Source organism: Coptis chinensis, chromosome 3 (assembly GCF_015680905.1).
Source record: "Coptis chinensis isolate HL-2020 chromosome 3, ASM1568090v1, whole genome shotgun sequence".
Lineage (NCBI taxonomy): Eukaryota > Viridiplantae > Streptophyta > Magnoliopsida > Ranunculales > Ranunculaceae > Coptis > Coptis chinensis.
Genome location: NC_141458.1, coordinates 37,191,171 through 37,218,901, shown reverse-complemented (window position 1 = coordinate 37,218,901; position 27,731 = coordinate 37,191,171). Strand labels below are relative to the sequence as shown.

The 27,731-nt window shown below is 36.1% G+C and overlaps 1 protein-coding gene and 2 long non-coding RNA genes across 3 annotated transcripts; 2 read left to right on the top strand and 1 right to left on the bottom strand.

Moving 5' to 3' along the window:
• Positions 1-33: 33 nt before the first annotated feature.
• Positions 34-16,612, bottom strand: LOC147509459 (uncharacterized). The gene is made up of 4 exons (XR_015216560.1): positions 16,417-16,612; positions 12,030-12,083; positions 415-704; positions 34-333 (listed from the first exon to the last, which is right to left on the bottom strand). It is a non-coding gene; the product is annotated as an uncharacterized LOC147509459 (long non-coding RNA).
• LOC147509460 (uncharacterized) lies at positions 7,176-9,661 on the top strand. Its single transcript, XR_015216559.1, has 2 exons — positions 7,176-7,282; positions 9,439-9,661. It is a non-coding gene; the product is annotated as an uncharacterized LOC147509460 (long non-coding RNA).
• Positions 16,613-18,651: 2,039 nt separating the features above from the next.
• On the top strand, positions 18,652-25,858 carry LOC147509458 (beta-amyrin synthase 1-like). The gene is made up of 18 exons (XM_086599220.1): positions 18,652-19,362; positions 20,257-20,448; positions 20,543-20,632; positions 20,767-20,964; positions 21,103-21,187; positions 21,478-21,644; positions 21,755-21,943; positions 22,100-22,213; positions 23,117-23,236; positions 23,335-23,457; positions 23,550-23,648; positions 23,760-23,816; positions 23,995-24,041; positions 24,122-24,265; positions 24,367-24,544; positions 24,644-24,724; positions 25,432-25,515; positions 25,661-25,858. Exons 1-18 carry the CDS (start codon positions 19,153-19,155, stop codon positions 25,781-25,783), a joined length of 2,301 nt encoding a protein of 766 aa, XP_086455346.1. The 5' UTR covers positions 18,652-19,152; the 3' UTR covers positions 25,784-25,858.
• The last annotated feature ends 1,873 nt before the right edge of the window (positions 25,859-27,731 follow it).

The following is a 27,731-nucleotide window of genomic DNA, read 5'->3' as shown; positions in this document are numbered from 1 at the left end:
CATTTTTATTTCAAAAGTGATACGTACCAGCTCCTTATGTATTTGGGAGAAGGTTTTCCTCCCATTAGTAGTACCAATATCATTCATTGCCCTATTGTTTGCATTTTTTGCATTTCTGTCCTTTACTTTAGGTTGTAGCTCATAGTCAACAAAATCAACCCAAAGAGTTGGATTAACACCAGATGAGTAGTTTGCCTTAGCTGCTTCAATGCTTTCAGAGTTTGCCAAGAACTTTGACCGATACGTCGCTTTCACAGTCCTAAGTTTTTTAGGATAATTTGTCTCAACCCATGGACGAGCAGCAAAATTAGATACATTAAATTCATATTCCTTCTGTCATGAGTAAAGTGATTGATAAGAAAAAATATAGTGAGATATAGATGAAAGAAAGGTAGAGTTGACCAAAAAAAATACCGTCAAGGCTTTCCAAATAGCATCCTTAAAGCTATTTTTCACTAGTCGCCAATCTTTAGTGTTGATCGGGATATGAAGCCTCACTTCATTCCCTATTACAGTCTTGAAGTTGCTTGCATTTGGTCCAACAATTTGGCCATTAGACCACACCTCAACAAGCAACTTCCCAGAGGGACCTCTTAATTGTGCCGTTTTGGATGACCGAGAACTACATTCACCTGTGGGAGAAGATGCATCTGATGCGCTGCAGTGTGCATTTGTATTACCTGACTCTATTATTCAAAAACAACCTAACAATTCCCAACAATTGAAAACATATTATCAAGGATTTCATAATGCTTCAAATATGACATATAACAAACAATTATTTAAGATCTTTAATTAAAATGTAGAATAGATAAAGTAAAAAGAAAATAAGAAAAAGTAAAGGAAGAGCACTATCAAATTAACCAGGATATCAAAAAATTAGCACCCAAATCTAGTACATAATCATCAAAAGAGAAAACTAGTATTTTGAACATGTTTTCAAAATTACAACTACACACACTACAATCATCGACGTGGTTCTAACAATGATCTCAAATTAGGTTGTTGTGCAAGAGTAGATTGAAAGTCTTCTGGTAGTTCTAGCTGGTCCACTTGACTAGTCATTCGCCTTGGTGAATGTATGACCACCCACCAATCAGGAATTTTTAGATCTCTCGAATAGAACACTTGATGGGCTTCTTTGGCACAAATGGCCGGCTCATCTAACATTTTGTCAGAGCTCTTGAGCCGATTAAAATTTACCATCAACAAGTTAGAGTCTGGGCATAGCTTACAACCATTGGTCTTATCTTCCACCCTAACCCAGTCACAATAAAACACCACTTCCTTGAAATTTGTGTAATCCACCTCTAGTATTTGTTTGACGAGCCCATACCACATAGCAGATGCATCGATAGGATTTTTATCTTTCCTACTTGATGTGAATGTAGTAATTGCACTCATGCAAACACCACTGTCTTGCGTACGAACGGTCTCATCGTGAGACTTAGTAGAAAATAAATAACCATTAACATGATACTTTAGAAAAGTTTTAGCTTTGAACAATGGCCCTTTAGCAAAGAACCACAATTCAGATGAAGTGTCATCATTCTCCAGCAACTACACAAAGAAAATATTACACAATTCAAAAAGTGTAAATAACATAAAAATCGTATCTTCCTATCACCATTAAGTAATACCTTATTATATAACCAGTCGATAAAATCTATTTGTATCTCTACTTCTGTCTTTGCTATCCCTTTCCTACTGCCTTGGGAACTAGATTGCAAAGACTCGCGATACTCACTACAATTTAACCAAAAAAGTTAGTATATATCTATCAATTTATTACGGGGAAATAGACACACATGCAAAGAACTAACACCTGTAATGATCGTCAAGTCCATCGACTTCCAACCGAAAAAGTAGCCATCTATGTATTTGTACAAATTGCTCCGACGACAAAATCACATATTTACCTTCAAGCACAGGCCCTTCATCAATATATTCATCATTTTCATCTAGAAACAATTCACCAGTAGTGCTTTTGTGATTTTTGCGCTGTGGATTTGGAATGTACTCCATTGCATATTTAACAGACTCAAAAACAAGATACGACTCTGCAATCGATCCTTCAACAAATTGTTTGCTACTAGGTATATCTTTGCACTCCTTCATCGACCTATTTAAGCAATATACCCATGAATGCATTTATTAATTTTATTTAAAACTGAGACAAAAACAATGGGGATTGAAAGAAGCATAATTTACCTCTTAAACGAATACATCCAACGATCTCTAGCTGGTCCACACATCAATGCCTCATTAGCTAGATGCACAACAAGGTGGATGCTAATATCAAAAAATGATGGTGGAAAGTACTTTTCCAACACGCACAATACCTCTGCAACCATGTATTTGGCATCTTGGATTTCTTTTCGAATTACAACTTTCAAACACAATATGTTAAAAAATAAGCTTATCTGGTGAAGAGCTCTTCGCAAATTAGGATGAGATGGAAAAGCATGTTGAAGTAGCACGGGCAAAAGATATTGCATAATCACATGATAGTCATGTGATTTCATTACGAGCAAACAAGGTGGATCAAAACTAACGATGTTACTCAGATTAGATGAAAAACCTGATGGGAGCTTCAAATTTTTTAAAGTTTTAAGAAAATTCATCTTCTCCACTTTATCTAGAATGAATGGTGTTGTAGGTTTAACTTGTTTCCCACTTGCAGGGTCAATTTGCATCCACTGATTTCTGTGTATGCCAAGTTCCCTCATATCCTCTCGTGCCTGGTCAGTATCCTTTGAATTGTCTTTCTTACTAAGGATCGTGTCGAGTATGTGCTCTGTAACATTTTTTTCAATGTGCATCACATCAATAACATGACGAACTTTATGATGAATCCAATAAACAAGGAAAAACAATATGGACTTTCTGTACCATGCCAATGTAACTTCATTACCCTTATTATAACACCCTGTGTTTTATATACGTATTTTTCTATTTAATTAATTAATTTAATTGTTTATTTTAAAAATTCGTCGGATTGGACTCGGGATACGTGGGTTTGGTTTTGGGCCCGAGTCGGTGTTGGGCTTGGGTTTCGGACCCAAGTATATAAACACATTGTTCTAGAGAATAGGGTTTTGGAAAGATAATAAAATATAAAAAAATGGAGGCAGAGAAAGAAGCTGGTTTGCTGGAGAGGTGGAGCATGACGATTCGGGCTAGGAAAATTCGTCGAGCTGTTAGTTAAGGTGAGTAGCTATTTTGCTATTTCACCGAACGTATGGTTTTCTGTGTATTGATACTGTTCATTATACTGTTATGTTGGACTTCGTGCCATTTGTTTTATTAAACCTTATTAAATTTTGGATTTGTGATTAAACTGTTGAACTGTTGGAAAAGAGGTCGGCTTGGGTTTCGTTTAAACTCGGTTTGGTCGTGGTTTTCGAAACTCTGAACTTAAGCTGTTCAAGCTTCGGAGCTTCGTCAATGGCGGCATGAGCCCAGACGTCCTGTACAGTTTAGATACTGTTGTGGTTGTCGTTTTTGTAAACTTTTTGATTGTTGGTTGGCTGCCGATTGGGTAGTGGGTTGTGGTTGGACGAAATACGGTGGGAGGTTGTCAAGGTGCTGCCAAAGCTTTGAGGGAGGCTTTAATGGCGCCGAACGTTTTACTGTGTTACTGAAAGATGCGATTTTTTTTGTAGTTCCAACTGTTTTGGTTGTGATTTTGAATGGTTGATGTATGTTGGTATGTTGGAATGTCGAATGGGGGCTGTTGGAAGCTCCCAAAACTCTTTAATTGCGGTTCGAAATTTGGCTAGATCTAGTTTTTGAGAAGATATATATTGAAGAAGTTGGGGTTTTCGGTTTTGTAAATATTGTATGGTTTTTCATTCTCGTCATTTTCGATTTGGTTGGGACGAGTGGGGATTAGTGGTGGTTGGTGGTGGCCGGATTTTGGTGGTGGGTGGTGGAGTGAAGAAGATGAATAGTAATCCGATTTTGGGCTTGGGCCAAATCGGTTGGGCCAAAAACATTAGTTTGGTTGGGCCGGTTTTTAGTTAAGTTGTTATGTGGGCCGAAATCTAATTTAAGTGGTTGGGCCCCTTTTCTATTTGTTTTGAAATTTATGGACCAGTTTAATTTAAAGTTTTCGGGCTGAACTCAGTTGTGTTTTGGGCCTGTTCAGTATAAGTTTTTGGGCCCGTTTCTAATATTTCTTGGGGCAGTCCATAAGACTTAAAATAGATCTTTCTGGGTCTTTACATGTTTGGACTTTCGGGTTCTAAGGTTTGGGCTTGGCCAGTTGGGTCCGAACCATGGCCTTAACCATGAGCCCATGAATCATACACCTTTGACCTTAGTCATGAACCATGGCTATGACCGACCGGTCGAACATGAAAAACGCAGTTTGACTTTGACAATGACGTGTTGACTTTGACCCGAGTTGACTTTTTAACTTCGGATTATGTTTGGGCTATTAGGATAGGTCTAGGGCTATTAACATGCTTGGCTGTAGGCTAAGACCTTTCTATATATACGTGTGTACGTGTATTAACTACTCTATGTGAAATTTCAATCTTTTATGATATGCAACGTTATGACACTAAGACATCCCTGAAATTAATAACGCGTAAATCAAAAAATACAGGAATCAAGATACTCATTCGTTCTCTGAAATGATACATGAAATAAAGTTCAATAATGCGTAAATAAATTTACCGCACTCTTTTAGAACTCCACGACTCAAGTTTTGGAATTTTAGTTTTATGACTGTTGATGTCATATGTTAGGTGGGCATTTATTAAATGTGCCATAAATGGCCCGTTAGCGTTATATAGGGGTATTCATTGAATGTGCCATGAATGACCCGGTATTCATTGAATGTGTCATGAATGACCAGTTGTTTGGGCGCCTAGAGAGAGGGAACTAAGGTATTAAGCCTTTACGGGTTAGTGGTATTAATTTGATTATGTGAGTGTTTGGGTTTTCTTTTGAATACCTAATATAATATATACATATGATATATAGAAGTTCTAACTTTCTTTTGCAGGAGGGTAGGACTTAATAACATTTTGTCTTGAGGGGCGGTCCTACCCTTTTATACAAAGATGGATATCGGTAAGTGTAATTCAATTATTTATATATTAAAAGGAGTTATTAGAATGAGTTAATAAGATGGAAGTTAATAAAATGGAAGTTTTGCTTGTGAAGAAATTATGCGGTTAAAATGACTAACTACCGCCTTCCAAGTTGTGAATGATTAAGTTATGGGATAAGATAAAGTGATTGTTTGAATAATTAAAGTATGATAATGGTTTTATGTGTTTAGTCTACTCATACCAAAGAATTCAATTTGTCACCCATGTTTGCTTTGTTTTTTGGCAACGTGGGTGTGTTCTTAGGAACATAAGTGGAAGGCTGATGGAACCATGGCGTGTGATTTGGATTCTCACCGGAGCGATCCGGGAGTTTAGTTTATTAGGTCCGATCTTTGGAATGATGTAATAACGTAGGTTACATTTTATATGACATGAGAATAATGATGTTGGAAATTTTATTCTTAAAGTTTGTTTATGTTTGTATTGGGATGGAAGAAAGTTCAAATAAAGTGATAGTTGAGGAATTTGGAGATTTTTGTGGGTAAGTTGATCTGTTGTGATGTGGGTTTTAGGTTTTGACATGTGTTGTATCACCCCGTCATAGCCTGGGTTTTTAGACAATTGAACATAATGATGTTTGAGATATTTATATTTCAAATATTCATTATTTTTAATTATTTAGAAAATCGGGCTGTGACATTTTGGTATCAGAGCTTAGGTTAGCCTAGATAGTGAAGGTCTAGGTGATCCTCGGATTGTGGTGAATGGGTAGTAGGAGTGTTTCTTTGTGGTATTTGGTTTGGCTTGTTGTTTTGTGTGTACTTTTATAGTGGAATGTTGGGATATGATTAAGGAAATAAAATGCTTGTTTTAACGGTTAATTTCTTATGTAATTTTATAATTGAATTTTTGCATGTTATAGTGTTGTTTTCCTAACGGAGTTTTCTATTTTCAAATAAGTATTGACTAAAGAAGAAATTGTTATTTTAAAATTTCATATTTGAGTAAATTGGAATTATCCAAGGAATAAAGAAACCCTTTTGATAAAGGTTGGATTTGAAATATTTGATATTGTCCAAGTTATGTATATCGTTGGTGTGTGATCCAATATACATAACATCTCTCGGTATGCATCATTGGAGTTTGATCCAGTGTATACATGTACATTGTTGGTGTTTGATCCTATGTGATGGTAGAGAGTTAGTATGCATCGTTGGTGTGTGAACCAGTGTATACTTGCATATCGTTGGTGTGTGAGCCAGTATGCATGCATCACATTGTAGGTGTTTGATCCTATGTGATAGTGGACATAGTATAGGTTGTTAATGATATGAATCAGCTTATACGTTTATATTTTTATTTTTCGAACATGTGGTGTTTGTGAGACACTGAGAGAAATGTTGATATATGTATAAACACTAAGGTGGTGGATGAAACATATGAGTTTTTAAACAAATAGAACTTATACGGAAGATCGTTAAAAAGGAAATTATAATATGTATTTTTTTTTAAACGCCTTGGATTAGTTGGGAAATACTAAGAGTGGAACTAACTGCCTCGGTGTGAGAGGAACTATATTGCCTTCTTAGTATGATTTAACTTGAAGAATATGGGTTTTGCTAAATTGTGAAATAATGGGTTTATAAGTGTTAGCAATTGAAGAAATTAATTACGTTTATTCTTTTGAGTTGTGTATGCTAGTGTATACACGTATTTCTTGGGTTCAATACGTATATAGATACATTTTCAAAGTATGTGATTTGCATATTAGTATGTCTATCTATATGATATTGTATATGTGTATTCCTTTTAAGGTGTGCATACTTGCGTATACACGTATGTCTCATTTTAATTGTTTGACGTACTGTTGTTTGGTTAATCTACACTCTACCTTGAATCTCGGGACGAGATCCTTTTAAGGTGTGTATATTATAACACCCTGTGTTTTATATACGTATTTTTCTATTTAATTAATTAATTTAATTGTTTATTTTAAAAATTCGTCGGATTGGACTCGGGATACGTGGGTTTGGTTTTGGGCCCGAGTCGGTGTTGGGCTTGGGTTTCGGACCCAAGTATATAAACACATTGTTCTAGAGAATAGGGTTTTGAGAAGATAATAAAATATAAAAAAATGGAGGCAGAGAAAGAAGCTGGTTTGCTGGAGAGGTGGAGCACGACGATTCGGGCTAGGAAAATTCGTCGAGCTGTTAGTTAAGGTGAGTAGCTATTTTGCTATTTCACCGAACGTATGGTTTTCTGTGTATTGATACTGTTCATCATACTGTTGTGTTGGACTTTGTGCCATTTGTTTTATTAAACCTTATTAAATTTCGGATTTGTGATTAAACTGTTGAACTGTTGGAAAAGAGGTCGGCTTGGGTTTCGTTTAAACTCGGTTTGGTCGTGGTTTTCAAACTCAACTTAAAACCGTTCAAGCTTCGAGCTTCGTCAATGGCGGCATGAGCCCGGACGTCTGTCTGCATTTTAGATATGTTGTGGTTGTCGTTTTTGTAAACTTTTGATTGTTGGTTGGCTGCCCGATTGGGTAGTGGGTTGTGGTTGGATGAAAATACGGTGGGAGGTTGTCAAGGTGCCGCCAAAGCTTTGAGGGAGGCTTTAATGGCACGAACGTTTTCTTGTGTTCTTCTTGAAAGATCACGATTTTTTTGTAGTTCCAACTGTTTTGGTTGTGATTTTGAATGGTTGATGTATGTTGGTATGTTGGAATGTCGAATATGGGGTTGGAAGCTCCCAAAACTCTTTAATGGCGGTTCGAAATTTGGCTAGATCTAGTTTTTGAGAAGATATATATTGAAGAAGTTGGGGTTTTCGGTTTTGTAAATATTGTATGGTTTTTCATTCTCGTCATTTTCGATTTGGTTGGGACGAGTGGGGATTAGTGGTGGTTGGTGGTGGCCGGATTTTGGTGGTGGAGTGAAGAAGATGAATAGTAATCCGATTTTGGGCTTGGGCCAAATCGGTTGGGCCAAAAACATTAGTTTGGTTGGGCCGGTTTTTAGTTAAGTTGTTATGTGGGCCGAAATCTAATTTAAGTGGTTGGGCCCCTTTTCTATTTGTTTTGAAATTTATGGACCAGTTTAATTTAAAGTTTTCGGGCCGAACTCAGTTGTGTTTTGGGCCTGTTCAGTATAAGTTTTTGGGCCCGTTTCTAATATTTCTTGGGGCAGTCCATAAGACTTAAAATAGATCTTTCTGGGTCTTTACATGTTTGGACTTTCGGGTTCTAAGGTTTGGGCTTGGCCAGTTGGGTCCGAACCATGGCCTTAACCATGAGCCCATGAGTCATACACCTTTGACCTTAGTCATGAACCATGGCTATGACCCTGACCCGGTCGAACATGAAAACGACAGTTTGACTTTGACAATGACGTGTTGACTTTGACCAGAGTTGACTTTTAACTCGGATTATGTTTGGGCTATTAGGATAGGTCTAGGGCTATTAGCATGCTTGGCTATAGGCTAAGACCTTTCTATATATACGTGTGTACGTGTATTAACTACTCTATGTGAAATTTCAATCTTTTATGATATGCAACGTTATGACACTAAGACATCCCTGAAATTAATAACGCGTAAATCAAAAAATACAGGAATCAAGATACTCATTCGTTCTCTGAAATGATACATGAAATAAAGTTCAATAATGCGTAAATAAATTTACCGCACTCTTTTAGAACTCCACGACTCAAGTTTTGGAATTTTAGTTTTATGACTGTTGATGCCATATGTTAGGTGGGCATTTATTAAATGTGCCATAAATGGCCCGTTAGCGTTATATAGGGGTATTCATTGAATGTGCCATGAATGACCCGGGTATTCATTGAATGTGTCATGAATGACCAGATTGTTTGGACTGCCCTAGAGAGGAACTAAGGTATTCGCCTTGCGGGTTAGTGGTATTAATTTGATTATGTGAGTGTTTGGGTTTTCTTTTGAATACCTAATATAATATATACATATGATATATAGAAGTTCTAACTTTCTTTTGCAGGAGGGTAGGACTTAATAACATTTTGTGCAGGGACGCGGTCCTACCCTTATACAGCAGTGGATATCGGTAAGTGTAATTCAATTATTTAGATATTAAAAGGAGTTATTAGAATGAGTTAATAAGATGGAAGTTAATAAAATGGAAGTTTTGCTTGAGAAGAAATTATGCCGGTTAAAATGACGGAACTACCTGTCTTCCAAGTTGTGAATGATTAAGTTATGGGATAAGATAAAGTGATTGTTTGAATAATTAAAGTATGATAATGGTTTTATGTGTTTAGTCTACTCATACCAGCAAATTCAATTTGCTGACCCATGTTTGCTTTGTTTTGGCAACGTGGGTGTGTTCATGGGAACATAGGTGGAAGGCAGTGGAACCATGGCGTGTGATTTGGATTCTCGCCTGGAGCAGTCTGGGAGTTTAGTTTATTAGGTTTGATCTTTGGAATGATGTAATAACGTAGGTTACATTTTTATATGACATGAGAATACGATGTTGGAAATTTTTATTCTTAAAGTTTGTTTATGTTTGTATTGGGATGGAAGAAAGTTCTGAATAAAGTGATAGTTGAGGAATTTGGAGATTTTTGTGGGTAAGTTGATCCTGTTGTGATGTGGGTTTTAGGTTTTTGACATGTGTTGTATCACCCCGTCATAGCCTGGGTTTTTAGACAATTGAACATAATGATGTTTGAGATATTTATATTTCAAATATTCATTATTTTTAATTGTTTAGAAAATCGGGCTGTGACACTTATTGTCATTAACCACATTTTGACCACCTCTCTTCCACTTCTTACCAGGTTTATACTTCACATAACTCAACGTTTGCAAAAATGCATCACCATTTAATCGTTGTGGAAGAGTTCTACGCTCCTCTTTCTTATTACCCACTAGTCCTAAGTACTTACCGCTCCTGAACGGATAATTACCTTTAAGGAATATACGGTAATCAAGGTATACATTCTTCCTGCTAGACTTCAAATATATGGAAGAAGTGTTGTCACTGCAAATAGGACAAGCTTTGTAATCATGTGTTACGCAGCCCGCTAAGTTTCCATATCCGGGCAAATCATGGATCCCCCACATTAGTATAGCTTTCAAAATGAAGTCTTCTTTTTTGTTCATGTCATAAGCTGGCACTCCTTCCCACAACTCTTTCAACTTGTCATACAAAGGTTTAAGAAAAACATCAATGTCTCCTTTTGGTGCCTTGGGACCCGGTATAAGCAAAGACAACATTTGAAACTCTGATTTCATGCACATGGAAGGGGGGAGATTGTAAGGCACAGTGATGACAGGCCAATAGCTATAACTAGTAGACTGAATGCCACGCGGATTAAACCCATCGGTTCCAATTGTAAGCCAAACATTGCGCTGCTCATTAGCAAAGTTTGGCCACTTTTCTTTACAAACTTTCCACTGACCCGAATCAATTGGATGACACATATAAGCCATGGAAGTCTCTGCTCGTGCATGCCATGTCATCTCATGTGCTATCCATGGTATACTATACAACCGCTTAAGTCTTAGAATTAAAGGAAAATGTCTCAGTACTTTGTTAGGCTCCTTGGAATTCTTCTTCCCTTTACCCCCCCTCCTTAACTTTATATCTTGGAGCTTGGCACTTAGGACATTCTGTCAAATCTTTCTCTGTCTTCCAATATAAGATACAGTTGTTCTCGCACGCATGAATGCACGTAACCTTTATCCCTAAATCTTTCAACATCTCCTTCATTACTGGATACTTCTCTGGGAGTGTGTTACCTTTAGGCAACCATCGCCTCAACAAGGATAAGAGTACTGTCATACCAGTTCTAGACCAACCAAATTGTTTCTTTACATTGTGAAGTTCTACAAGTGCAGAGAGAGTTGTCTCGGGACCCTCACATGCAGGATATAATTTTTCAGTTGCCTTTTTCTTATATTCATAATACCGGCCTCTTTCCTAAGTCTGGTTCAGGAACATAAGGCTCATCAAACTCCGGTCCCAGACTGCCATCACCCACAACTCTTTCATGCAATCCAAAAGAAGAGTCAACAAAGTTTCCCATCCCAATCCCGACCTCCCCAATAGTTTCTTCCTCGGTGCCTTCCATCTCAATAGCAACATCACCAATGGTTGTTTCTCCAATATTTGCAACCACTGGAGGATGAACGGCAATGTTAGATAAGTCCTCACCATGTAAAGTCCATACACAATAGGACTTCTCTATACCGTTTGAGACTAAATGGTGCTCAACATCTTTATAAGTCAACCAATACCTATTTCGACACTTCTTGCACGGGCAAGGACACTTCTTCCCACCCAACTTCCACTTTGCAAATTTAAGAAAAACCTTGACTCCCATAGAATGAAATCGCCTCTTTCCTTTTCACTCATCCATTCTTTGTTTATTGGTTCAGACATTCTATACTATATTTAGACACCGTGGAAATAATGATCAGCATAAATAACAGACAACTAGCTATCCAAGTACAACCAAAAAGCAAGAAACAAACGGCATCATAAGATTCAAATCCAGGTAACATTGTTTTCAATCCATAAGGGCAACAACAGTTAGAACACTAAATTTTGCAGGTGTATAGCTCGTCGCTTAATGCAACATATAATTTCCACATATCTACAACTCAAAACTAACAAATACTATGAATATATGTCATGCGCCCATATTTTTCCAGAATGAAAGAGCCACTAGGAAATTGTATTTGTGAGTACAGATGCTACTTTAGCACTACCTATTGATTTGATTTATTATAGTGCAAGGCAACTAATGAAATTAAATATGCACCAAACTAAAAGAAAAGGTCTAGCCTAGTTATATTCTTATGTCCTCAACAACTAATTATCGCATTTCAAGTAGTATGTAATCCAGGAGCTATGTACATAACCAACAAAGAAGCAAACTTTTATAACCACATCTATTAAACCAATAAAGATTAATATTTTACCTCAAAATTAGACTTAGCTGTAACAAGTGAAACTTTTGAGAAAATCAGTCAACCCTTCAAAAAAAGAAACATATCAAGTATGAGAAAAAACAGCTACACAATGGATAAGTGTCATACACCAACATTTTCAGAAAATTCTATCTTACAGTTGTTTTTCTAAGCCAACTACCTAGTATGCACTACTCCCACTTACAAATCACACACAACAACAAATTGAGAATGCTATGAATAGATTAACATACAATCAATCAGTATTTTCCAGTGAATTCTCAATCAAATCGTGCATTCTAAGATATTTAGAACTGCTTGACTGAAATGAAAACCCTTCATACCTTTAACAAAGTAACTATAGCTTTCATACCAAACAATGTTTATCTATAACATTTGACACATATTATTGATCAAACATAAAGCAGTAAAAGATGAATAATTATGCAAAAACACGAATCAGGAAATCATTTCAAATCAGGTAAAGGTCATCCAGTCTTCAAATCATTTTCGTTTGAACTACAACGCGAAAAAGCATTCAAAGACATTATCGAAACGGAAATCCTAGCAAAGCAATACTAATTAATGTATGAACATAAATCACCAAAAGCACAAACAACCATCACCCATTTATACACACCCAAAATCCAGGAAAAGGAACCAACTTTTTTTTACTCAAAAACAATATTACCTTTCTTTTAGGAACAGCCATGAGTTCCATAGACCCAATATTATTACCAAACTCAAAACTGGGCATTTCCAATTTTTTATCATTCTCAAGCAATAAAAATACATTCCCATGACTCATCATTGAAGTACCCAATGGTGCAGGAAAGCAGTAGCCACATGATTCCATCTTCTAGACATGCACAAGTTGTTCACTAATATGCCCATCTAATTTTTCAGTCTAATAAATGCCATCTTTTGCAACGAGATTGACCAAACTTTACAAAGCATTTCAACAAACAAATATCATGGGCATCAGATAGGTGTCAGAACATTTTTATTTCTTAAAACTGATGGTTGTTCTTTTTAGCTATCTGGTGAAAACCATTGCCACCCCAAACTGATGACAACCATCAATTTCTAATAAATCAATGGTTGTTTAGACACATAAATTCACCAAACTTAAGAAGAAAACTATCGCCTTTCTTAAAAGTCCTAATACAAGTAAAAAAAAAAAAAAAACGTACCTGAAAACCCAGAGTAGTTGTTGAACTGCTGTGGAGTTTAAATGGGTAATGGAGATTGTTTCTGAGTTTGGTGCGAGGTTAATAAAAATGGCTTTTGAACGATATTGTTTCTGAGAGTGGAGATGCGAGATAGTTGGACTTTACTTTCTTCTGACTTTTAGCTTTTAGGCTTTTGTTTTATTTTCTTTTTCTCGATTTTTTTCTTTTTTTCTCGGTAAAGCATATTAAAAGTTGGGTCAAAAAACTAAATTGGGATATATACTAACAAAAAACTTAAGAAGTAACGGATATATCCGTAAGGAAATTGGTAACATATATATCCGTTAGAAATGAAAAAAATGGTATGTTAGGAGTTGACCATTCTGGTGTAGTGATGGGATATTCAAATAACCAATCAAATAGGTAGTTTATTTCAAGAAAATCATATCATATAGGCAAATAGCAGGAATCGAACATCATATCATTCAAACGTAAGGGAGGTTATTATTGCATTCTATGACAACTCAAATATCATAAAGGGGGTTTACAACATGTACTATTAAGAATTACATGACTCTCTTAGAGCACTGAGTATCATAAATGTTATTGAACACGCATATGAGTTCATCTTAGAGCATATTGTGTTTGGGGTTTGGCATACAAAGAGAGATGACATATCAGGCTGCAAACCATTGCAAATCACAAGAATAAGCATAATGTTTTTTTTTTGGGCACACAACTACATACCTAATGATGGAAACAACATTAAAGTTTTTTAAGCACTTGTAGTTACCCATAAGATTAATTATAAAGAATACGAAGAAATATAGGCTTATCCTAATACGATTTTTTTTTACAAAAACATTGATCAAACGTTTCAGTTTTAAGAGGCAATATATTTAAAAGATTCCGGGCGTATGCCTGGGTCCAAAAACTAGTTGTAGTGTCTAAGCTAGAGAAACAGTAGTTATGTAACAATTGGCCGGAGTTTGGATTTTTATATGAGTGGCCCATAGAATGGCCATGTTTATTCTGAAGCAACATGAGTTCATGACTATACAAAATCATTTTCCACATACATCAATCGAGCTTTTGGTAATGGGTCGTGAAATGATCTACAAATATGTGCAGCTAGTTAGTCGGTCACTATGTGTGATGGAGTAATATACACAACCAATGTATATTATACATGTATCCAACACAACTCATCACATAACTATACCAAGACCTGCCAGGTCGCTCATATCAAGACTTGACTCATATCAGGTCGCTCAGCCCAGGTCGTTCATCTCAGGTGGCTCAGCCAGGTCATTCATCTCAGGTCGTTCATACCAGGTCACTCAGGCAGGTCGTTCATATTAGGTCACTCAGCCAGGTCTCGTAACACTCGAAAGAGGAAAAACGGTCGTTACAACAATTCTATAATAGCATCCATGCACTCGTTTCTCCTCCATTTAAGCTCATTCAAATCCCACATTAAAGGAGATGAACCAAAGATCATAGGAGATAAATCACAAGAGGACAATAAAAGAGGGGGATACACATTCTCTCCATCTCCAACTCAACCACTGAAGATGAACTACGTAAGGCTTGATTCAAGTTGACCTAAGAAACTTGACACGTAAGCAACTCTCATCCAAAGAGAGAGTACAATTATTCCCAATCAATCTCAACATCAGGTTATAGGTAGAAACCTATATATCTACACTAAGTAAAAGAAGCTCAGTATTTATCAAAAATAATCGTTGTAAACTAAGTTCTACTTAGCATATTAGCCCGGAGGGCATGGTACAAGGAATTCAGATCTTGTCCACCCGGTTGGAATGATGATGTTAATAAGTCGATCATTCCAAGACGTGGAATTAATCTGCCAAAAGTCAGATTGCGCTAGGAAAGTAGGAAAGTCAATGCTTCCATTAATCGTAGGAACAGATTAATACAATGATAACAAAGTAACAACCACTGTGTCAATACGCCACTCTGATATTTATGAACAAAACACCAGCGGGAAGTACTAGTGATCGAGTAGTGACTGTACGTGATTAACTGCATGCCTGAATTTCAGGTGGGTACTACTGTAGTCTCTAACTGAATCTTATCTTTATCTTTATTAAATCGAAGATGGCAACATTTAATGCACTATGAGAGTGAGCGATCCCGATTATCAATGTAGGCGTTCATTTCTTCTGCATGGAAGACAACATTGCACTTCAGGCAGCTTTATCACTCTGTCCCCTTCCTTACTATTCCCGACGCACCCAGCTTTCGAGGTTGGATCTTTCTTTTCCGTTTTTTGTAATAGTTTGGCCACCACTGCCATAAACGTTGATGAACTTCCAAATCTAGTGATGTGTGACCGTGCTGACTCAATTGGACTATATCTTAAGTTTTGCCCATTGCACTACAAGTTGCCTTCAAATGGGCATGGGCAGGGTTTCATCCCAATACCCTATTGCAATGCTTCCAGGACTTCAACATAGCTATCGATATGCTAAATTTAGTTACTTTTGTTATTAACCACTTGATGAGTTCTGTCTACTTGCACTACAAAAGATTTGAATTGGCACATGTCCCCTTAAATGAGTGGAATCAGAGTCTTCAACTTGTTAAAAGGGGAATCCGTGATAGGGTGTTAATTTCAACCGCACGCACTCTCAAGACATAATATATATATACACCGTACCTCTCTTAAGTCTTAACCGTAAGAGGTAAGTGCTTATATTGTATTGTATAAGGTTTTTACACTAATATATAAACACTACTTTGTGTGGATATAGGAGGTGCGCGTAGCCGCGTACACAAAGGTTAATTAATTTTCAACTTTATTTATTTTTTATCCTCGAGAAACAAACAAAAATTGAGAGTCAACAACAACAATATATAGCAATACTCTATCGTATAGTTTTAGAATCATGTACTTCTAGTAGATCGATAAACACTTTGTTGTGTTTGGTAGGAAGATTTTCAACTCCCATTCTGATCCTCACGTACTTTAAAAACATAAATAGGCAATGCATGCTTAAATTCAAAGTCTAGACACATAAAGAATGGCTTCCCCCCGTGCACATAATTATTAAGGGAAGCAGGGGAGAATGGGAGATCATGGACCCCGTTTTGAAAATTGTACGTGGATCCTATTCGGGATAGAAGCTAAGACACTCGGTATCAGAAGAGCTTGAATTATATATGAATGAGCTGGAAGGATTGGAACAAGTTTTTCACACTACCTGGACGCCTGGGCTGTTTCCAGTTTCTTCCATAAATTCTCTGATTGTTGGCAATTTGGCATCGGATCTCTCGTTCTCTGTTGCACTCCCTAAATACTTACACGTATCATGTATGCAATTGTATATGGCATCGGCTCATGTGTCAAGATGCATGTTTACTTGTAATAAAATAATATGAATGATTGAAAATCTCATGAAAGTTTTGCTGCATGATCTAATATTCAAACCGTATTATCTCATTGGAATCTCAACCAAGGGCATCTTATAATTAAATAATATGAATGATTAAAAATCTCATGAAAGTTGCTGCATGATTAAAAATCTCATGAAAGTTTGGACGGCTGAAGTACTGAATCCAACAGCCCATATAATTGCGACGATTCAAACCGTCATAATATTCAAACCGTATTATCTCAATGAAATCTCAACTAACTAAGGGTATCTCCAATGTAAAGTGTAAATCGTATAAAGTGTAAAATTTACACTCTAAATATTAAAAAACTCTTTTCAATAGGGTGGTATACCGTAGATAATAGAGTATTACTTGATAGAAGAGGTGGAGAATTTCCCATCTCGTTATCAGTTGATAAATAGCTCGTGCGACACTTTAACCAACGTCCAAACGAAAAAAAATTGGACGTCACTTTAAGTAACGTCCATTTCTAATTATAAAGTAATTTTTTAACTCAAACGTCACTTTAAGTGACGTTCCAGTTTAAATTAAAGAGAAATGAGTTTAAAATCTAATTTTTTTTACACTTCTCTATTGGAGACTATAGAGTGTAGATATTTATAAGCTATACAATAGTATACAATTAGAAGTGTAAAATCCTAATAACACCTACGTAGAGCCTAGATGGAAGTGTAATTTTACACCACGTTAAAAATGCCCTAAGCACCAAGCAATGGTAATGGCAGTGTCTGTCTCATTGCCTGGGAAATTGATAGTTAAGGGTCAGGGATAAATTCCATTAAAATCAACCAATAACATTTACCATAAGTTTTTCTATATAAGATAAGAGCCAATATCAAAACATTGCAGCCAATGGTCAGTACGTGCTACAAGCCTACTTCCTTCCTAGAACTTTGGTTTCAATACATATATACAACCATTGCCTACCTACCAATGGTAAAGCTAAAGCTTTCATCCATTGTTAGAATATTGAAGAAAGAGTACTTTAATAAAAGTTTTGACGAGCTACACCATACTTTAGACAATCATATTCTTAAGTGTTTGAACATTCATATTCTCTCTACACTTACACACAAGTCACAAGCTAAAAGCTACGAGCAGGTATGCACCTATAGTTCTTTTTACTCACTACACCATTTGGACCAGTTCTAGTTAGACCCGTCTGACCTAACTGGAACGGGCCCAGTCCGTTTCAATTAGCCAAAAATGGTATAGTGACTCTTCATTCGTATTGAAGTTGTTACTTGTTAGTACTCTCCTACTTTACCTATATCTTGCTTTCTAGTTTCTATTAATCTCCATTGAAGTGGACCTAGCTTTGTAACTTTGTTTATCTTTTCCTTTTTTTTTTCCTTGGTTAAAGTTTAGTCGAGATTCCTGTTATCAATTGAATATGCTCTTACATCGTTAGTCAGAGGATCACTTCCAATTGCAAATGTTAAAAGAGACCAATCCTTCCCCCTAAAAGTCTAAAACTAAACTTACGTACGTGGGCCGGCTCAATAAACTTTGGGTATAGTAGCAGGAAAAAGTCCGAAATGAAAATGGTGTTTCATATATAATTATATATTACAAGTAATTGGGCTGAGAACCCAATTTTCCAATTTTTTTCACTCCAAATCCATCTTAAATTTTAATTTCAAATTTAAAAAAAAAAAAACACGGGCTGACGTTAGCAATGTAAGCAATAGTAAATTGAAATTTTCACATATAAAATACTATGTAAATATTTTCATATGAAAATTTAATTTTACATATGTAAATTGAAATGTTTATATGTTAAAATACTATGTAAATTTAAACTTTCATATAGGTAAAGAAAACTGTTTAATTTTAATTTTATACTGTCATATGTAAATTTAAAATTATATATTTGATAACGTTAGCCCAGTTTTTTTAAATTCGAAATTAAAATTTAGAATGGATTTGGAGTGAAATTATTATTGGGTTTTGTTTTTGGGCCGTAATCACTTAAAATATTAACAACAAAAGTTGTATACTTACGCATTATTATATCACTGTTTCCTATCCAGTTTACACGTTCATTCGTCCTACCGGCTTCAGCCCGACAAAGTACATGGTATTTCTTAGATATGTTGGAATATATATGAATAGTGAAACATCAAACATCAAAGATATCTTCCTTTGTGCAGTGTGTATTTCGCCATTTATATAGCTCTCGATCCCCTGCTATACTTTTGGCTCCAATTTATATTGATATTCGAGTTCCTTATAGGTGCCCTATTCCGGATTCTCCCCATTCATTGAAATACATTATGCGTCCTTTCTTACTAGCTAGGTAGACTCTAGGCAATTAGAAGCTTCTTATAATCATTGTATACATATTGTTTGATCTTACTATCATATGCATAGTTCTCACTTCTCAGGGCAGATTTTGATATTTCAACTAGTACTTAAAAACAAAGAACAAAAAAACAAGGAGTACTTGAACAAGGACTTAACCAAAAAAAACAAGGAGTACTTAAACAAAGAAGAGGAAACAACCACAGCAGCGATAACAACAACAACATCAACACCTGAATATGTGGAAGCTTAAGGTGGCTGATAATGGTGGTGGCCCCTATGGAGAATGGCTTTACAGCACCAATAACTTCGTCGGAAGGCAGATTTGGGAGTTTGATCCCAATGCTGGAAGTACTGAAGAGCAAGCAGAGGTCGAAGAGGCTCGCCAAGAATTTCACAGAAATCGGTTTCAAATCAAGCCTTGTGGAGATGTTTTACTGAGATTACAGGTAATTTGACACAAATAGAGGCTTTGTATACACGCACATGTATACTATATGTGCAATGCCAATAACATTTTGAGTACGTAGTTAATATATAGTAAATTAGTAATATAGGAAAGCTCAAGTGCCAAACAGTGGCCTATATCATACGAAGTACAAACGGGAACAAACGACTTTGAAGCAAGTTGTGATCCATATTTTCCCAGAATAATCTCCACGTAATGGAGATTATTGCCATAAAAAATAAGGGGGAAAAAAAAGAAGAAAAAAACTTTGTTTTGAATTTTCTTGCTTTACCAAAATGGTGAGGACTCAGGAGAGTATTTTGTAAAATAAATTACACAATATTGCTAATGGTTAATAATAAATCCTTACTTTTATTTTTTGCTCAAGAAATCCTTACTTTCTACACATTAATACTTAACAAAGTAGCAAATTAAATCAAAGTTGTTAACTTTTGGGTGATGATACTAGAGGTTTGGGGCACCAACCACCTTGCCAGCATCAATGAGTTACTCTGATCTTCACTTAAAATAACAGCTATGATATCATAAAATACTAGAGGTTTGGGGCACCAAACACTTTAAAACTAATGTTTCCAAATTTAACTTGGAAAGATAAATGGTGTCAAAATATCAAACCATATATTTTCAGATTGAAGATTCACTTGCCTACTTTCACTGGCTACATGACTTCAGCACGACCAAACAAGACATCCTTTCTACTTTATTCAAAGGATAAAGGATGATTATATTCCTAGTAAGTAAACCGGCCTTAAAAAGTGTTTTTTGGAAAGCTCTTCACTGATGGGCGTTAGGCCAATTTTTTACCCAAGTAACCAACATGTCATTTATGTGGATATACTTTTGCTAATCTAAGCTCTGGATTACAATAATTCAGATGCTGAAAGAGAACAAAGATAAGTTTGACCTGAGCATACCCCCAGTGAAAGTAGGAGACAGTGAGAGTGCAACATATGATCAAGTTACGACCACTTTGAGGAGGGCGACCAGATTTTTCTCAACTATCCAAACTGAAGATGGACACTGGGCCGCTGACATTGGGGGCCCATTGTTTTTCACGCCTCCGCTGGTAAGTGTTATGGCACAAACAACCGAATTATTTGATTAGGATTATAGTATTATACAGAAAATGTTATTGAAAAGCATGTTCGAAAAAACTGCAGGTATTCGCACTATACATTACTGGAATGCTTGATACTATTCTTTCACAACATCACAAAAAGGAGATTCTTCGCTACACGTATTGCCATCAGGTAAAAACCTGTGCTGTGTCCATCACACATGTATATAATGCTAGTTCTTCACGTAAATGCGTATAAGTTATGATATCATAGCGCGAAATGTTCTCCAATTTTGATTGTGTTTTTGTTAAACTCATATTTTCCAGAATGAAGATGGAGGCTGGGGGTTTCATATCGAGGGACATAGCACCATGTTTGGTACCACACTTAACTACATTTGCATGCGTATGCTAGGAGAAGGACCTGATGGAGGAGAAGATAATGCCTGTGCAAGAGGGCGTCAATGGATTCGTGACCATGGTGGTGTGACATCGATACCATCTTGGGGAAAGACTTGGCTTTCGGTATGACCACAAACACACAGCGCATTCTTAATGCATATACAGTATTCCCATTCAAGTGCGGATTGATATATGATAAAAATGATAAATGGTTCATTAGTTAAGCTGATACTTTGTCTTTTGCGCCAATTTTGAACCAAGATATTAGGATTATATGAGTGGTCAGGATGCAATCCGATGCCCCCAGAATTTTGGCTGCTCCCTTCCTTTCTCCCTATGCATCCAGGTTTGCACATTAAAAACTTAATTTTCTCTGCAAAGTGCGTTAACTGACAAAGCTAGACACACAGATATAATTCTTAGTGAAACACATACATCAAAATATTGTTTAGTTGTACGAATAAACAGACATCAATTAATTTATAATACGTAGCTATAAATTATATAAGGCTCAATTAAGTGGATCATTAAGTTCTCTGTTTTCATGGTATGACAGTAGACCATTATGCTTTTCTAGCTAACTGATACTGTGAGGGTTTTTTCTTTTTTCTCAAGTCTTTTAGTTATGTCATGCAGCAAAGATGTGGTGTTACTGTCGCTTGGTTTACATGCCCATGTCATACTTATATGGGAGGAGATTTGTTGGTCCGATGACAGATCTAATCCTATCTTTGAGGGAAGAACTTCATGTTCAACCTTATGGTAAAATAAACTGGACGAAAACTCGCCATATTTGTGCAAAGGTTGGTAATTAGTCCTCTACGTTGTAATTCGTTTTACGTTATACACACAAGCATGTACTTTTTCAGAATACAAAGACAAGCGTTTATGCACTACTTATTTGTCATTACAGGAGGATCTATACTATCCCCCTCCCCTCATACAAAACTTGATTTGGGATTCTCTATTAGTGTTTACCGAACCTCTATTAACTCGTTGGCCCTTGTCCAAGTTGAGGGAAAAGGCTCTACAAACAACAATGAAGCACGTTCACTATGAAGATGAAAATAGTCGATACATTACCATTGGATGCGTAGAAAAGGTAATATGCATTTTGAATCATGCATGTAACACTAAATTTTGAGCTTGTAAATTCAATTACCATTTCCTTTATTAAGAGGACTAAGTTAATGCAAAACTTGGACACATACTAGAATTTATGTAAGTAAGCTGATGTTCCTCTGTTTGGATTACACAGATGTTATGTATGCTTGCTTGTTGGGTGGAGAATCCAAATTCGGATGCATTCAAGAAACATCTTGCTCGAGTACCAGATTACTTGTGGGTTGCTGAAGATGGAATGAGAGTGCAGGTTACGTATAAAATCTTGTGCTAGGAATTCAGCAAGTTTGTTTAAATGTTAATTATGCAAATGCTTTTAGAAAAACAAGATATTTAGCTGCATGCCTTTATTGCCTGTAACATAGGTGAAACATTGATATTAAGTAAACCACAAAATCAATATACAACAAAGGTAAACAAACCTCTTTTCATTTAGAAATTACCAAATTTCAATTCAAGCCTAGTGTATCACACTATGTCCTGAAGACAAATTTGCTCCTTCTCGGTGCTCAAGGTTGATAAACAATTGTCTCCCAAGATAGAACGTATTTCATTCTAATAAGAAATGTAGCACTTCAATTATATTCTAAAGAACCAACGAACACAACATTGTGTTTATACTCTGAACAACTAAAAAACAACTGGTAGAGAGAGAGAATACACGATAAAATTAATGCAAAAGACTTTTCTTTAGATTGTTTTTAAACAAAACATGCGTCGAGTTTTATAGAAGAGAATGTACATTTTCTAAGAGGTGCACCTTTTTCAAAAAGACACGACGGTTTGAAAAGACACGACCATTCAAGCAAAAAGCCAAATTCGATTACAGTAGTTACACAATAAACCCAAGCCTAAAGTATAAGTCACATTATTTCTGCTCAAGTGGTACACTAGAGACAATTTCTCATTCATTATTAAATGGTTTTTAGACAACTCAGATGTCTAAGAATTCCTAACACGAGGAACTTCTTTTTTAAACCATTTTTCCAACATGTACTTCAGTTTGATCATTACTCACCAATCAAGGCCAGTTCATCACACTAAAGGATGATTCCCATATGTCCTATGGTACTTTTCCTTTGCATATATGGGATTTGATTTAGTCTGTTGATTACTAGCAAGTGCTAAGTTTGCTATGGCTTACTTATTGCAGAGTTTTGGAAGTCAGACGTGGGATACTAGTTTCGCCGTTCAAGCAATTATTGCAAGTAATCTTTACGATGAAATGGGCGATACTCTTAGAAAAGGACATGATTTTGTAAAACAATCACAGGTTTCATCTCAAACCAAGAACTCCTTGAAGGTTATAGTTAATTATATCTTACTTCATCATTATAAGTATTTGCTTATGTTTTATCACCTCGCTTGAAGGTTACTGAAAATCCATCCGGTGACTTCCGAAGCATGCATCGTCATATTTCTAAAGGATCTTGGACTTTTTCAGATCAAGATCAAGGGTGGCAAGTGTCAGATTGTACTGCAGAAGGCCTAATGGTGGCAACTCTTAGTTGAATATAATAGTCAAATATATATCCAAATGATCATTAATCAAAATATTTACTAAGAACACTTCTTTACTTCGGCAGAGTTGTCTTTTGCTGTCACAATTGCCGAAGGAACTTGTTGGAGAAAAGATGGAACCAGAACGACTCTACGATTCCGTTAACCTCCTTCTTTCTCTACAAGTAATTAAGACATTAATTTAAAAGATTTTGTCTACTAATATTTCCTCGCATGCATTAGTAGTTATTTCGTTAATGTTGATGTAATAATCTTATTTCTATGTACCAATGCAGAGTGAAAATGGTGGCTTGTCAGCCTGGGAACCGGCAACTGGACATGATTGGCTAGAGGTAGCTTCTTAAAGTTCGAAATAGCAATCTACATTGTCGATTTGTGCATATACAATGTGCAGTCTTTTATCTGATAATCACAAGCAAACAAAGTGCTATAAATAAGCTATCACTGGAAGACATAGTCAATCTTAAAATCTACGCCAAGTTTATGTCCAAGTTTTCCTCTGTTTTGTAGGTGCTCAATCCTACCGAGTTTTTTCAAGATATTGTTATTGAGCATGAGTATGGCTTTCTTACCTCTTATATCTCTTTATTATCATCCATAAGGACAATCTTTAATACTTATCAGTGTGGCATTACAGGTATGTTGAATGCACTGCATCAGCAATTCAGGCTTTAGTGCTATTTAAAAAGTTATACCCAGGATATCGAAAGAAAGAAATTGAAATTTTTATTGCAAAAGCAGTACATTATCTTGAAGAAAATCAAATGCCTGATGGTTCATGGTATGCATTTTAGCTTCCTCTGGATAGTTGCACATACAACTATACAAGCAATTAAATGTTTGTATTCTGAATCTGTAACACTTGCATCTTATGTTGCAAAGGTATGGAAGCTGGGGAATTTGTTTCATTTATGGTACATGGTTCGCACTAAAAGGCCTAACAGCTGCTGGGAGATTTTGTTACAATAGTCCAACCGTCCGTAAAGCTTGTGACTTTTTACTGTCAACACAGACGGCTTCTGGTGGTTGGGGAGAGAGTTACCGCTCGTGCCCGGAAAAGGTAATGGTCACATACTCACATGGTCTTAATTTGCCATTTTTCTTTTATCTTGTTAACAGTTCTTAATCAAGTCTTTCTGGTGTTCTTCATGGAAAACAGGTATTTATACCTCTGGAAGAAAACAAAACAAACTTGGTACATACTTCATGGGCTTTGCTGGGTCTTATTAGTGCTGGGCAGGTGATAGAAAATTTCTCAGCTAGATTTTTCTTTTGTTTTCTGTGAAAAAATGAGTTTCATCCAACTATGACCAATTTCACATAGTGGACAACATACTTTTTTTTTAACACTTTAGGCATGTGGTTTTCTATTTTAACAATGTGGGGATTCCGTCTAAGTTCGTCACAAATAGCTAACAGACGCTTATGTAGACACTCAATTACACACGTGGACCACTATTAAAAAAAATTGCAAAAAAAATTAAAAATTAAAAATTAAAAGAAAATTTATATTTAACTACAATTACAAATGTGATATTTTCATTTCAAGTGAAATATAATGGACCACAACATAAAAGGTATTTTGGAAATAAAGTATAATAATATATTTATTAAATAAAAAAATATTCATTATGTTATCTGGTTTGGATGGCAAACAGACGGAATCCCCACATTGTTAAAATTGGAAACCATCATTCCAAAGTGTTTAAAAAAAAGTTTGTTATCCATTATGTGAATTTGGCTATAATTTGATGCCTAGAAATTCATTTTTTCCTAGGTTGTGAAGAACAAACGTGACTCAAACATCTCTAAGTGATTGTTGTTTGCTTAATAGAATGTCATAATTGAAAATTTGAAACACAGTACTTAAGGAGTTAAGGGTGGAGTCTAATATAAAAATACTAATTGATAGTTTGATTTATTTATTCTTTTCCTTCCTGGTATTAGGCGCAGAGAGATCCAATGCCTTCGAACTGTGCAGTGAAGGTGTTGATTAACAATCAAATGGAAAATGGTGATTTTCCCCAACAGGTAGTTAACATGGACAATTTACTAAAGTTGTATGATAGATACTAATCGATGTACGATGCACTTCTGGGCAGAAATTAGATTGTTCTTTTAGAAGTCCTTAAAATGTCAGGGACTGAAACAGTAACCATCTATTTTATATCTGCAGGAAATTAGTGGAGTCTTCATGAAGAATTGTATGCTACATTATGCAGCATTTAGGAATATCTTCCCGTTGTGGGCTCTTGCAGAATATCATCGCAAATGTACATTGTCATCTATAAGACAATAAACCAATTTTTTAGAAGTTTATGTCATTCTACCGTTCAAATTAATCATCTTAATGAAAACGATTTTCGTTCTTAAACCATGTTTACTGTGATGGATATGTGTATATTCTCCCATGTTTTAGTGTTCCTACCTTATCTGTATTTGCGAATAAGGAGCTCTCTCTGTGCTTCAATATGAAGGGTTCCAGTTTTATAACACATTTCTTGAGGGCACTTCGTAGGGCATATAGTCTGTCCCAAATTAGCTACCCACCACACAGTAAGCTAGAATTGTGTGATATGGACCATTTTATAATATTGTAGAATTAAACAACAATCAAAGAGACAAAACACAAGATTTATAGTGGTTTGGTGCCAATGCGGCATCCTACGTCTACGGGAGAAGAAAGGGTTTATTACTTGATTGATTTCTTAGGGTTCTATTACGAGATATATATATATAGGCATAATACAAGTGCACAAAATCGTCAATATTCTAAGAATGGAGTCTTCATTTTTATAGAAACACAAACATCGGTCGAACTTGTCATGAACCGACTGAGCGCACATGCGCTTTCATCATGTGCAACTGAAGCGCGCACGCGCTGTCTCTTTCTTCTCCCACACTCCCCCTCAAGTTAGTGCGAAGATATCCAGCGAGCCCAACTTGAAGAGTATATCATGAAACTTGGAAGCTGGAAGTCCCTTGGTAAAAATGTCTGCAAGCTGTTGGTCACTTCGAACAAAGGAGGTAGTGACAATATTAGACTGCACTTTTTCACGTACAAAATGACAGTCAACTTCAATATGCTTAGTTCTCTCATGAAACACCGGATTTGCAACAATGTGCATAACAGCTTGATTATCATAGTAAAGTGTAGTTGGCAAATGCAAACCAAAACACAAATCCTTCATAAGAGCTCAAAGCCATATGATTTCACTGGTGGTGGAAGCCATAGCCCTGTACTCAGCTTCAACACTAGAACGAGCCACTACATTCTGTTTCTTGCTCTTCCAAGTGACCAAATTACCTCACACAAAGGTACAATAACCAGAAATAGACTGCCGATCAACTGGACATCCTACCCAACCAGCATCTGTATAAGTAGTAATAGATGTATGCCCATTTTTCCGCATCCAAATACCTCTGCCTAGCGACCCTTTCAGATACTGCAGTATTCTAGAAATTGCATTCATATGTGGAGTCCTTGGAGCATGCATAAAATGACTAACCAAGCTTACTGCATAAGAAATATATGGTCGGGTAATAGTTAATTAAATATATTAGTTTACTAACTAATCGCTAATACTGACCAATGTCAGTAAGAAGATCACCGGTGTTGTCTAACTTGGCTCCACTGTCAGTTAGAGAATCAAATGGTTTTACCCCCAGCCCCCCCAGCTTTCCTGCTTCACTCAAAAGATCCAACACATACTTTCTTTGATTGAGAAATATGCCTCTTTTTGAATAAGCAATTTCGATCCCAAGAAAGTACTTCATAATACCCAGATCCTTGATGGCAAATTTCTTGTGCAGTAACTCCTTGAGCTTAGATATTTCAATATGGTCATTATTTATGATAACTATGTCATTAACATAAATAAAAATAACAACCAAGCCTGACATGCTAGACTTAACAAATAAGGAAGGATCAACATCACTACACTTAAGACCGGTCATAGCTAGAACAGAACTGAGCTTGGCATACCACGCTCGTGGAGATTGTTTAAGTCCATAGATAGCCTTTTTTAACTTGCATACTAATCCAATCTTAGTCTCCTTCGGATGTCCAGGTGGGATGCTCATATACACTTATTCTTTAAGATCGTCGTGTAAGAATGCATTTTTTAACATCCATCTGAAACAATTTACAGTCTTGATTTACAGCTAGAGATACAAGAACTCTAAACGTGTTCATCTTTGCAACTGGTGCAAAAATCTCCTTGTAGTCATGACCATATGTTTGGGTG

Excerpts from the sequence above, each read along its gene's own strand:
- LOC147509458 (XM_086599220.1), top strand. The coding sequence starts at position 19,153 with ATGTGGAAGCTTAAGGTGGCTGATAATGGTGGTGGCCCCTATGGAGAA. Across the intron at positions 21,645-21,754 it reads CTCGCCATATTTGTGCAAAG|GAGGATCTATACTATCCCCC; the intron begins GTTGGTAATTAG and ends TTGTCATTACAG. Across the intron at positions 24,545-24,643 it reads ACCGCTCGTGCCCGGAAAAG|GTATTTATACCTCTGGAAGA; the intron begins GTAATGGTCACA and ends CATGGAAAACAG.